Source organism: Anomalospiza imberbis, chromosome 7, assembly GCF_031753505.1.
Source record: "Anomalospiza imberbis isolate Cuckoo-Finch-1a 21T00152 chromosome 7, ASM3175350v1, whole genome shotgun sequence".
In the NCBI taxonomy this organism is placed as follows: Eukaryota; Metazoa; Chordata; class Aves; order Passeriformes; family Viduidae; genus Anomalospiza; species Anomalospiza imberbis.
Genome location: NC_089687.1, coordinates 19547621 through 19561259, shown reverse-complemented (window position 1 = coordinate 19561259; position 13639 = coordinate 19547621). Strand labels below are relative to the sequence as shown.

The window sequence follows — 13639 nt, the reverse complement described above, 5'->3', positions numbered from 1 at the left end:
AAATATGTCTGAAAAGATATCTCCAGGTCTTGAAATCGGAAAATTACTCATGCTTCTTTTAATTAAAAAGAGAAAAAAATATGAAATGTTTACTAGTTTTATACTTGATAAAAAGTAATTTCAAAATGGTGAAATATGCATATTGCTGTATCTGCTGTATCCATTGGCTAGCAGAATTCACAGTGGCATCTCAGAACTCTATATAACAAAATTTAATTATTTTTAGATGACTTTGAAATATATTAGTATATAAAACAGGAGGAATTATCAATAATCAGCAAACATTAGCCAGTATTCTTGTATTATTTTCAGCAATGCTATTAGTAGCATTATTATTTAGAATTAACAGAGCCATCCTTTCTCACACTGAGAGAGGAGAGATATCTATGGTCTTGGTGTCTTGTGGGAGTCTAGTCTTTCGTTATCATTTGGACAGCTAAAACTTAGAAGATAATACTGATTAGTATTGCACTTTAAACATGCTAAACAGTGTATTATTCATGTCTGAATTGCCGTTTTCAAGTAAAGTATTTAGTGTTCTCTGTACAGTTTAGATCAAGAAAATAGTTTAACAGCCTAACTGCCACAGCCATAGCCTTTGCTCTTTTCTTAGTATGTATAAAGAAATAAAATACATTAGTCTGGCTTAGAATTTAATGACTAAGCATTTGAAGGGCTATAAGTAGATGCTGAAGTGGTGAACAGTGAACTGAGCTGATTACTGCACCAAATTACATTCTCTGCATCATTGCATAAGACAAGAGAACAAATGTAGTGTTCTGAAGGATGGTTTTTCTGCCATTTCTAATATTAAAATTTACTCTAAGTGATGAAGATAAGATTAATTTATTTTCATTTTGATTGTTTGTATATTTTTTTGATAACTTCTTTGAACTGAACAGCTCTCCAATCTCTGGGGAGGTTAAAATGTTTATTTTGGAAGGATTTTGCTCACAGACTTGGTTTTTGCTTTTGTATCATGATTCCATCTTAATCAACTGAAGATGGAAAATTTTGAATGATAGATAACTTTTGTTCCCCTCTTCCTCTGAGAAGGAGTCAGCACAACTGCTGGTTATGTTTTAACTAAAGAATCTGTAGCTACAAAATGCAAAATGAGCAAAAGCTCTGAGTTTGACCTTGGAACTGGGTCGCTGTAACATTGTTCACCATGTACTGGTTAATCTTGAGTGTCAGTATCTACACAGTGGCATTGTGCTGCTGCCATTTTTGAGTCATCTCCTGGTATTTATCCTTGTTGTTTTAAAGGCACTTTTTATCTCAGTGTTTGGGAAAGCTAGAGGAGATTTACCTCCTTGAAATATTAAAACTTTTTATTGGGAAAACTGTCTGACAGCCCTGGGAGTCATAAATGCAGAAATTTGTTTTACTTTACTGTCATGCTCTTGTTTTTCCTCATGACAATAGTATCCCAGTAGCTTATCTTATTTTGGGAACACTGCTGACAGAAGGTGGCCGAGAGAGCCCCTGCAGAGCAGTAGATGACAAGATGCCAATGTATAGACTGGGATGATGTTGAGATACAACATGAGTTTGAAAGAAACAAATGTGAGGGGGCAGAGGGAAGGCAAAGTTAGTAGTCAGCTTGTCCTTCAACCATATCTTTACAGATTCATCTTAGTTTGCCTAAGAACTGAAAGCGTAATTTAGCTGTAGTGGAATCAAAGTAGAATTGAACAGTTTTATGTGGTTGCTTTTTCCTGACAGCTGTCAAGAGAAGAGACATAATCATTCTCAATCCTCCATTAGTTATATATGCAAACTCTTCCTAACTGTTGAGGCCCTGGCTATATTAGAAATCAGTGCCTTACCTCCAACTCCACTCTGTCTACTTTGTGACATTCCAGTTGACTGAATAATTAGAGATACTGACAGATTTTGACCCAGTAAATAAAATAAGAGAAAACTTTAAATCAGTGAGGATTGGTAGTTTAATGTTTTAGGCAGAATAATTATAGGGAGGTACTTTTTAACCCAGATCAGTTCTTCAGTGGAGAAAAGCAGTGACCTTGCAGACTACAGGAGCCCTCCCAGAGCTATGCTGTCTGCTGTGTGCTTGTCAAGTGTTCTTTAATCCTCTTGAATACACCAAGACACAGGGGGAGAAAGTGTTATACTGACATTTATGAGAAAGATGAAGCAGTTAAAGAGGAAGGAAAATATTTTTTCTGTTAAAAAGCCTTGGTTGATAGGGAAGACTGACTGTGTGCCTGTTTGTTGCAGCGGGGAGGACGTGCTCAAGTCAGCAGTTCACGTGCTCCAATGGCCAGTGCATCCCCGGCGCGTACTGGTGCGATCGAGTGGAGGACTGCACCGATGGAACAGACGAAAGAGTCTGCCGTGAGTTTTAACTGCTAGCATGAGATTTGGTTTCATCTCATCTCTCTGTGGCATTTTAATACATTTGTAAGATTAAAGGGCTTATTGATAGACAGGATGACCACAATATGCTTTTTGTTACAAGAGTTTCATTTCAGATTCTTCTGTGTATTAGAGCTGATGTTCTGATACAGATCTGTTACCACAGAACTCAAGTGCAAACTGCCGCAGGATCAGGTCGTATTGTTTCTCATTGTCTGAAAGATAATTAATATTGCACTGTAAAAAGGCTACTATGTTTAGTTGTCTTACGGCTTTGGGACACTCAGAGCTAACTTTTCTGAAGTTTTCCAAGTTGTTTTTGCATACATATAAAATCAATATTAGTTATAGTCTGTACAGAAAAGCAAAATTTGATTCTAAATTACTTAAGATTTGATCCCTTTAAAAGCATTTTATTCTAGACTGCAGCTTCCTGTGAAGATGATTTAGTCATATTGTATTCAGATGAGTTGTTTATATTGTGCCAGCAAAATGCAGATGGACAATTAGTTTTTTTCACCCTAACTTCCCCAGAGTTGAGGCTCCCTGTCTGGTGACAGTCTCCCTAAATCCTGGCCTAGGTTGAATATTGATGGAAAGTAAAGCTGACCACAGAATAGAGGCCATGTTTTTCAGAATTGCTTTTGTCTAATACCTACACAGCAGTGTGTAACAGGCATGTCAGTTCATTGTTAGTCTTAAGGAAAGGCTTCACACATCCTGAGTGACTTCTAACATATGAGCTGCTATGCTGTTAGAACATAGCGTGCCTTTGGGAAACAGACATAACTGCAAACTCCACTTAGAACCAGACCCAGGGCAGGAGGTGACGGGGGGAAGAGGGTGTAGAGGTAATGGATGGACAAAGAAGTGAGAAATGAAATTTTGTTAATGGCTCTGCTTAGGGGAAAAAGGGCATATGCCTAAGCTGTGTAAAGGAAGGCTATATGGTCATCTGATTGCTATTGTGGTTTATCCTTGACTCACAAACGGCTGAAATTGTCCCTATGTAGAATGAGAGGGTATTTAGGACTACATAATACTCTGGAATAAAATGTGGCTAAGTCATCCAGCTTGGAATTTTCATGTGATAGACCCACAACCACTTTTGGTCACCAATACAAATGGCTAAAAGCCAAGATCCAAAGTACCCCATCTCATTGCTGGAAGAATATCTTCTGTAGATAAGCATTTTTTTCTCTTAAAGTTCAGAGTAAGAAATGAAGTTGGTAACTTTAGCAAATCTGTCACACATGAAAAAAAGATATCTGTTTTAAAAATGTATTATCCGTGAATTAAAGAACTGCTGAGCATCTCTGAGATACCTGTGAGTAGTCATTGAATACAGTGTGGAACAGCCAGGTGCCATGGTGTGATTGTTATAATGCAGTAAATCTGTGTCAGTCTGGGAGTAGAATCCTAAGGATGATACTTAAAAATATTTTTTTCAAATTAGAAGCTGCTGTGATGTTTGAAAATTGAAGTAACCTTTTATTGCATGTTTAACATTCTCAGCTAGGTAAATTAAAAAGGCAGGAAGGGGCCCTCTAGATATGTTAACAGTAGCACTCTACTGCTGTGGGGGAAAGCCAGTCATTGCTGCTTCAGCAAATAGGCCCCCTGGCTGTTGTGGGGGCAGCATGTTTAGCCCCAAGGAGAGGGACTGCGTCCTGTCATTCAACAGCCTCTACTCTGGTTTATTAGAATATGTGTTGACAGTCCCTCTGAGACAGAAGAATGACTGTGACTTGGAACCTTGAAAGCAGTTAGACTAGTTTAAAGAAATGTGACAGTGCTGAAGACAGGAGGATTCAAGAAGAATGTAATGACAAGTCTCTTGAGGAAGGCTGGTTAATTTTATTCCCTTTTTGTCTTTGCAAGGCCTGGAACTTTCAACAGAAGCCATAAAATAAAATTTTCAATTTGGGGATTTTATGATTAACTGTGTAGTACAGATTAGGGTACTAGTGTATTAGTTATGGAGCAGATTCTGATAGTTGTTTTGAATGATCATTTTTCCCAGTGTTTAATGTATTTCCTTTTCCACATATAAACAAATGTAAGAGCAATAGTACTATTTTGGCCTTTTCTTTTGTCGCTAAATTCTCCTTATTTAATTTGAACTAAAAGTTTTCATAAATAAAAATGAAACATCCATGAACAACGAAAGAATAAAGCTATTTATAATTGATTCTGGTGTTTCATGAAGCACAACAAAATGGAGACTTAGGTCTCTTTACTTATGCTTTGCATTCACTCGTCTGTCTGAAAACAGATTTAGATTGTAAAGAAGATAAAGTTTTATTCCTGAATAAGTTACATTATATAAGAAAGTAGTCAAATGCAAAATGTATCCAATATAAAGTAAGTCTGCAATTAAACATGTAAAAAGCCAGAACAAAAGAATTCAGAGCCTTAGTCCATTTTATTGCTAATGGGATTAACAGCAAGGGAAAACTGCCCATGCAGAGACTAAGATAAACATCAGAACAAATGCTTCAGCTACAGGTCATACAATTAGTGCACTGCAGCTGTTTTGATTTCATAAAATTATGGCTTTTAGGTTTTTCTGAATACACTTATCAGGCTGTTTTCTAGCTTTTTGAATAGTCAGCAGCTAGCAAATACTTTAATTTTAAAACTTTAGAAACACAGAATGAAATGGCAGATTATTTGGGGTGGCAAACACTTTTGGGGAGTAGGCAGCTGGTGTCATTTTTCTGGTACATACTTTGTTTCTCTCAGTCAAGATAGAATTTTCTCTCCTGCCTCAGCTTCATAGTTGAAAAATGAAAATCCCAGCCATGTCCATTTTGCTTGGCTGTGACAGAATAACCTTTCTGGATACTGCTGTGGCAGCTGAGTGCAGGAGGGAGGGAGGGCCAGTACTTTAAAAACATGATGCTGGAAGCTAGTGGGCTGAGTGTGGGCCAAGATACATGGGATTTTTTATTCTGATTTTGATGTTGAGCTGCTGCTATAGGTCAGCTGCCTAACCTGTGAATTCCTGCCTCTTGTTTGCCATGCTAAATAGCTGTTGTGGTCAGGAAGTGGGCAGCCAGCTCTGGGATTAATTTTCAGAGACCAGCGTGAAAGTGAACAGAGATCAAGAACTGAGGACATCATAAGGGAGGTAGTCCAAGAAAGATGAAAAAGGCCATAGTCAGAGACTAATATTCTGGGTGCTGGAAAAATTGCATGTAGCAGCTATAGGATGAGGGGGAAGTTCAGGCTGAAGGAAGTATCTCCACCAGGAAGAGTTTGGGACAGGGAAGTAGAAAAACTGGAGCAATCTAAGGCAGGCAGCCAAAGACTAGAGTCTCAGGGATCAAAATCAGGAATTAAGGCCAGGAATGAGGGTCTGGTCTATCTGCCAGCTCTGAAAGCATCTCTGCTATGAACACTGCCTGGTATCATGTAGCTCACAGGACTATTGAGCTTGGAGTAAGTCTCCCTCCTGGTGTCTATGGTAGGCTGTGAGCTGTATGGGCAATGCTTTGCCCACAGTGGGGTGGTGACTCATGGCAGTGAATCAAAGAGTTTTAATTTATTTTGTAAAATGTTTTTACATGTTGCAAAAAAAGACACTTGTTAGTAGGAAATTGCCTGTTTTCTTTTCCTGTTATTTCTACTCCTTGTAACATGGGTTAGGGTTATAGAAGCTTGCACTGCTGACTGTGTGACAGAAATCAGCTTGTGCTGAATCAAATACTAGTTGCAATGATTTCCTCTTGCTGTTTTTATATTGATTTATTTCCAGCTTGCAGAGTGGAAGTGTTAGGCAGGGTGTGAAATAATGCAGGTTTGGCAATCCCTGTGACATAGGTTTCAAACACCTTCCATGTGTCTATTGAAAGATGCCATTTAAATATGGCATTGAAAGATGCCATTTAAATGTGTTCACAACTGTTGCCCCACAACAGTTGCAAGGAGGAAGGTGCTTCATCTGTCATTTGTGCTGGTGTTTGCCAGTTATTTATATTTTGCAACTGAAGCGTTGGCATGCATCAGGGAGACAGATTGTGTAGAAGTATTTTGGCTAAGAAAAAGCCTGAGGGGAGGGGAAAGAAAGAAGAGCTCCCTTTCTTCCAGAGCACTGAAATGAACATAGGTGAAAAACATTGCCCTGTTTTCACCAAGCTCATATTATCTTCTAGGAACTGTCATGACTATGGAAACATTTCTTCTTTTCAGTTTTCTGTAAAATTAGCTACAGGTTTTTGGAGGAGAAGGTTAAGGAAACAGTATTTATGTTGGAGGCTACTGACCTTTCAGAACAAGGTGAAAGAAAACAGTGTTTATATTTTTTCTGTCCCTTCACTTTTCTCTTAATGTTGTGTTCATATTGTCTCCTTTCACTCTCTTGTACAGCTGTATTCCCAGACCTCCTTAGGTGCAAACTACCTACCTTGTTGTCCTTTTAATTCAGAACCTTATCCTTCCTTTTTTGCTCTTTCTAGTCCATTTGTCACCAACATAGAAAGAAAAAAAGTCCCATTGCCTGGAAGAGAACCCCCTCAAGTCATTTGCAGAGCACTGACACTTTTTCCATAAGCCCCCTCTAACAGAGACATTATGATAAGTTTCTCTGTGTGTTATCAGTTCTTGCACAGCTGTGGGATTTTATACTCAAATGTACTAATCTTGGATCAGGTGTGTGCACAGAATTCTTAGTCTAAATAAAAATTAAAATAAAAGCTAGGAAATGTTTATTTTGTAAGCCTCAAATGCAGTGACTGATATAAGACCTTTCCACTTTAGCTTAAAATATCGTGATACTTGCTTTCCAACTTCATTTGCTGGAGTGCTTTTCATTAAGCTGGATTGTACAGGTCATTATGTTTAGGGAATTAATCCCATTCCTCCCCTCTTGATGCTAAGGTTCATATTCTTCTTTTCCTTTTAAGAAGTCCCCATTTGGTGATAAGAGAAGAAGAACTAAGCTCATGGCTAATGTCTTCTAAATTTTGGAGAGAAAGAAAGGGAGTTGGAGTCCTGGGGTTTTTACAATTGCAAAGAGAGTCATTCCATTGTTTTGAGATATCCTAGTATTGTTATGAAGTTCTGTTTTGGCTTCCTTCCTTCTCTCAGCACTGAGCCCTCACAGAAGTCAGTATTCCTTCCTTGATTCTTTTACCTTTTCTACTTCTCCTTACATAAAATTAACCCAGGTACTAAGGAACTGTCCTGATGGCCTGCTGCTGGAGAGGAGACTTTGACAAAGTTTTTCTTCTTGTAAGGGAGTTTAATATGAGCTTGAGAAAAATCTTATTACTGGCTAGATTCTTAGTCTGCCTGGGCATTCTTGAAGAAACAGGCAGTTCAAGGCAATGGGTTCAATTGTTTATTTATTTGACATCAGTCCATCGGAAACAGTTTGGAACATCACTGGAGGTATTTCTGTGGGATGTGAAAAAAAGTGAGGAAAATTACAAAACTATCCATTATACATCCCGTGGAAGCTTTTGTACTTCAGTGCATTTACAAGCACATACCTTGTATTCTTCCTTTTCTTCCATCTGCCCTATAATACAATGTACTGCCATAGCTGTCTCTGCTGGCCCATAGAACTCCTGATGGTTCCTCCCTGTCATGCCTTCTCTGCTTTCAGACAGGGAAAAAGTATTAATTCCATGGTGAATTTAAAACTTGGTCCCAGGTCAGGCCTTTCTTTAGTCCTTTCTGTAGGCAGAGGTAACACTTCAAAAATCATGTTATTTCCAAAGCATTATGAGTTTTATCTGAGCCTAACTGAAGCAAGAAAAGGATGTTTTAGAAAGGTGATTGTCTGGTTGAGAAGCAGAGAATGCTTAGGGAACATGTTGGCATTGTCAGACTTTCAGAATGGAAGATTGGGAACTATCACTAGAAGGCCACAGGCAGTAATGTTGTAGCTGGAACCCTGCTAATCTGTAACTTCTGTTCTTTGCTTAGGTACACACTGTTCCTAGTGCAGGTTGCCACCTTATAGTAACTGCAGTGAAAACAAATGAAATGTAAATGAATCAGCTGAGGAGATGGGCTAGACTTGTAGTACTTATCCTCTCATTTTAGCAATTTAACAGTTAAAATAATATAAGCCTATTCCATAGGTAATTGAAATTTTGTGTGTATGTGATAATACATGGAACAGCAGAAGCAAGTGAAACAGTTTGCCACTGTCGGGAAAAATTGCAGGTTTCTTGATATCTGCTTGAAGCAATTTTATAACTCATGTTTTGGATTCCAAGGGTTTAAATGAAAATGTGCCTAATTGAGAGTCTTCTCTATCTGCTTTATTAACTCTTAGAAAAGTAAAATAGGATAAGTATTCAAACTGAAAATCTAAAAGGTACAAAACATTATTTGGCTCTTCTGTGTCTTGAGTTCATTTATCTTCTATATAGAGTCAAAGGTTCAATAAATCTGATTTCTAAAATTACCAATTCTTTGCTTTCTTACTTGCCATTTGACTGAAAAATGTAACTTTTGTCTACATAGCAACAAGATAAACTATGAGCTCATGTTCTCCTACTCAACTCTAGCATGTGCATATGCTTAATTAGTTGGATACTTCCACTGAACTCACTGACTGCTTGTATGAATAAGTGTTCTCAGAATTTTTTTAATTTGAAACATTTGAAACAATCCCTTGTATTTGCATATAGGTCATCTATATAAGTAGAATATCCCAAACCGAAAAAGTCATTATTTCTGCAGAATCTGTTTTCTTTTGTGAAGGGGGAAGCAAGTAATAAAAAACAACAGTTCTAACATTGTTCATGGAACCTAGATATTTAATATCCTTGGCTTAATTGGTACAAAACCATTAAAACCTGAGGTCTCTGAGTTTGAGAACTCAAGACACTTGAAGAGGACCTAGGAACTGTAAATTTCAGGAAATCCTTTGCTATCTAAATACTTTTATTAAGATCAGGATAGTGTAAAACTGAGTTATAAAGAATAAAATAATAAAATGTTCACTGCTTGCTCTCCTTTTATGTTCCATTGCTTTCTATCACATTGTAAAGTGTTTGGGTTGCAAATCTTTTTGGACTGTGGGAAAGCATTTAATTTTTCTTTTGTTGCTTGCAATATTTTGTAGCATCCACTTAGAGGATATTCTTTAATATTTGTTGGAGAAGACAGTATACTGTATACATTGATTACTAGTATAGGACTACTAGTAATGGAGTTTTGTATTCCCTTTTTCCTTTAAACAAAGATAGTCTGTTGGCAGTAGATGGATATGACTCATTATAGTCGAACTTCATGCTAATATAAAGGATTTTTTATTTTAGACTACCCAAGATGTGAACAGTTATCATGTGCAAATGGAGCATGTTTTAATGCAAGCCAACGATGTGATGGCAAAGTTGACTGCAGAGATTCTTCCGATGAAGCTAATTGCAGTAAGTCCCGTGTGCAGAGTGATCCCAAACAAATTTGCTTTATAGACCTTCTTTAGGAGTTAAACAGATTTTCTGTATGTGTTTCTGTATGTGTATCTTTTTCAGCACGTGGATGTACCAGTGCGCAGTTCCAGTGTGCTAATGGAGAGTGCATCCCACAAGCCTTTCTCTGTGACCATGATGATGACTGTGGAGATAGGAGTGATGAAAACTCTTGCAGTATGATGTTTCTTTTTTTCTCCACTTTCTCTAACTGTTTTACTAAGACGTGGTTCAAGCAGATAGCAGGAAGCAAATTGCTTGGCTGTACAGCCATCAAAAGCTAATCACTGTTCTACAAGTAGTCTTCTGTGCAGAAAGATGAAAATTGCAATGCTATTTTGATAGACTTTGTCTTGAGCTGCTAAGTTCCTGGTTATGTCATTAGTATTTGAATTTGCTGGACTGATTGGTTCTGAGAGTCTGGTTCTTAATACATATAGTTACACTTATGTTGTTGTCATCTTCTTAATTTTAGCATGAACCAAAGGTAATTCATACCTAAATGAGAAGAAACCAGCAGTGTTTGCAATACATACAAAATTTTTTAAGCAATATAATAAATGATTGTATATGAGACAATATTGTTATTTTTAACCTTTTAGCTGCTTAGAGCAATTAGATTTTCTTATATTTCTTTCTGTAGCTTATGCAACTTGCAGAGGCAACTTCTTCACTTGCCCGAGTGGCCGTTGCATTCATCAGAGCTGGATTTGTGATGGAGACGATGATTGTGAAGACAATGAAGATGAAAGAGGATGTGGTAAATACTTTTGCTAACTTCCAATGGTATTTTCAGAGGAAGATGACACTAACCTGCATCTATGAAATTTAGACCAGTCAAGATGTTCTAAATACTTTTAATTTCTTTTAAAACCTTAGAATTCCACCTTCATTTTTATTTCTTTTTTTTAACTTCAGCAATATTTTTGTTGTTTTGTGTGAGAATTATTGTGATACTGAGTATGACGCAAACTAAGTTTAGCATACAGCAATATATAATTTTTTCTTTTATATATTCTCTTTTATATTTTGTTTTGGTTCTTCTGCCTGTGGAGATTTTTCAGGTCATCTGTTAAGAGACATGAGCCTTTTAATAACCAAACTCCATTGATTCAAAATGAAATTAACTCTGATCCTGCCAAGATTTGTCATGCGAGAAACAGAAGCTTTGATGAATGAAAGTGTGAATGAGATTTCTTTTTCATTGGCCATTTCTATGATGAACATAATTCTCTTTATCCAGATAGCATTTATATGTTTTGAAACCACAAAACTATAGTTCCCTTTCTGGTGCATTGGTTAGTTTAAAGCTAAGTGGTGTTACCTTTTCTAACAAAACAGAAAAATAAAGGGATTCATATGTTGTATACCCAAGTATCATTGGCATTGTAGTTTGAACATAAAAGAAAGCATGACAAGTAAGTATAGATAATGTTTCTTTATAGTCTTTCCCAGCTGTGAGCAAGAAATGGAAACTGGATATCGAAGGGTAGAGATGCTTTGGGAAGCTGTTAGAGAAGAATTTTTAGTATTTGGAATATACTCTTCATTATTCTTGTTTTTCTTTTCCATAGAAAGTGGTCACCATGAATGTTACCCAGGAGAGTGGGCCTGCCCTGGATCAGGGCATTGCATTCCAATTGGGAAAGTGTGTGATGGAGTTGCAGACTGCCCTGAAGGAGAAGATGAAACTAACATCACTGCAGGCAGACACTGCAGTATGTATTGGAATGAAAAACATCGACAGAATAGCAGAAACATCAGCACTGACATCTTTTTACATTCACCTTTTGTCTCCTAAACAATACTGAAATTTTGGAAGCTCGCTATTTTCACTAGCACTGTTTTGACTGGAAAGAGGCATATATGCTGCAAAGAGACCATTTCTTTTTTAAAAATTTGTACATGAAATTTTACAAATAAGGATTTTAACTTGTTCTCCACACCCTAAAATATGTTTGTGAAGTCAGGGAAAGGTGTGCTACATGCCTTCTTTGTTTAAATATCTGTTTGTCCCTTTGTGTAAGAAGTAATGATTTGTGCTGATCAGAACACAGCATTGAATCAGTATATCCTAAACTTTGACTAATTAACTTTAAAGATTAGGATTTTTAAAAATATCTTTTTTACCTGGGATGTCTGTTTCTCCAGTTAGTGGTACACTACGTTTTTTATTTTGGAGGCAATGAGCATGCATAGTTCCTGTTAATTTCACTCTAATCTTACAAATATCAAATCCCTCTGAGGACAAGGACCAGTGTATTTTAATTTTTAGGAAGATAAAAATTCCTATTAACAAAATCATGCCTTTTGGAATGGGAGGGCAGAAAAAATCAGAGGAAATGAGACTTTATTGTAAAAAATGCACCTCTTGCTTTGATGAGTGGTTTGGTAGTTACAGCAGATATGAGCTGCAAAATAAGGCATTTAACAGAAGAATTTGAGGAAAATGAAAATGCTGACTTTCACCTCCTTCTTTGTCAAGTGTTTTACGATCATAACTTACTTGCTTGCCACTGAATTGTTTGTTAAATAATAGTAGAAGTAGTGAAGTAGAAAAGAGAGAGAGGGAGAATGAAAGGATAAAGGAGCATTGGTCCATGAAGACAATGCAAACAGTATATTCTAATACATTGGAATGATATACATATTCTTCTTAATATAACATACTAGGGGTTTTTCACACAGAAGAGTAAATGATGAGGTTATATGCCAATAGACAGAGCTCAAGGATGTGTTGCTTATAAATAGGTCTTGTGGAAACAATGAAAGTTTTGGGGCATTACACATGGCTTCCTCTGGTCACCTTTTGACACAGTACTTACCATTGGTGGTACATATAAGATTGATGCTTATCCATAAACTCAGTTCTAAAAACCTATTAAAAACAGTACCTTCTCTTCTGTGTTCCATGCCCTTGCTCGCATGCATGTAAATGTATGTGATTTTATGGAACTTTGTACATCATTTTCTCTGCAGATTACTTTTTAAAAGCTGTACTTGAGATTTGAGGCTCATCATAGAAAAGACCTCAGCTTTGTAACTTTTAATAAGGCAGAAAGGTGTTCCTCTGGGAATAGGTGTGTTTCTGAAATATTTTATTTGCCTTTCAGACGTCTCGCGCTGCGCTGCGCTGAGCTGCCAGTATCGCTGTCATTCCTCTCCATCAGGAGGGATGTGCTATTGCCCTGCAGGATATACAATAAGCAGCAATGACAGTCGGACCTGTATTGGTGAGTAAAGCCCAGGGATTACAGATGTCCTGTACCTTCCCACAACCCATTGGGAAAGCTTGGATTCCAGGAAGGCGAATTAGTTCAAATTGTATGGATGTACTGGCAAATAGAAAATCTCAGGAGTCAGCAAATGTATGAAATTTTTTGTAGCACAATGGCAGCATGGTGACACAGAAATCAACCAGAGAGATATCATAAAGACCTCTTTCACTTTGACCTAAAGACATAGTGACATCATGATTAGGTTTAAAAATACGTACTGTTGGGTGGCTGGCTTATTATCAAAAGTTTTTACTGGTCTTTAAGTGTTTACATTGAGAGAGTTTGTTTCTGCCTCAGTCATGTGTGTTGCATACCTGGAAAAGCAGTTAATGATGTTGAATTGTTTGTTACTTTTGGAAAGTGGCTGTATATGAAGACAGCAGAACATTGTACTTCAATATAAAAAGGGTGTTTTGTATTTGCATTGTGGAAAGGCTGTGTCTTCTGTGGGGTTTCAGTATATACATAATTTACATGAAAAAGAAGAATATTTACAAGAATGCAAAGGTAACTGTAAAGCTGCTGTAACTTGGTAGCACAAATGAT

General features: G+C 37.1%; 1 protein-coding gene across 5 annotated transcripts in view; it reads left to right on the top strand.

The window, feature by feature from the left end:
- LRP2 (LDL receptor related protein 2) overlaps positions 1-13639 on the top strand; it is a 116182-nt gene that overhangs the window by 20519 nt on the left and 82024 nt on the right. For all 5 annotated transcript variants that reach the window (XM_068195792.1, XM_068195791.1, XM_068195790.1 and 2 more), the window contains exons 5-10: positions 2245-2361; positions 9663-9773; positions 9879-9992; positions 10459-10575; positions 11390-11533; positions 12929-13048. In XM_068195792.1, the coding sequence (XP_068051893.1) occupies positions 2245-2361; positions 9663-9773; positions 9879-9992; positions 10459-10575; positions 11390-11533; positions 12929-13048 (723 nt within the window). The remainder of the gene's footprint in view (positions 1-2244; positions 2362-9662; positions 9774-9878; positions 9993-10458; positions 10576-11389; positions 11534-12928; positions 13049-13639) is intronic.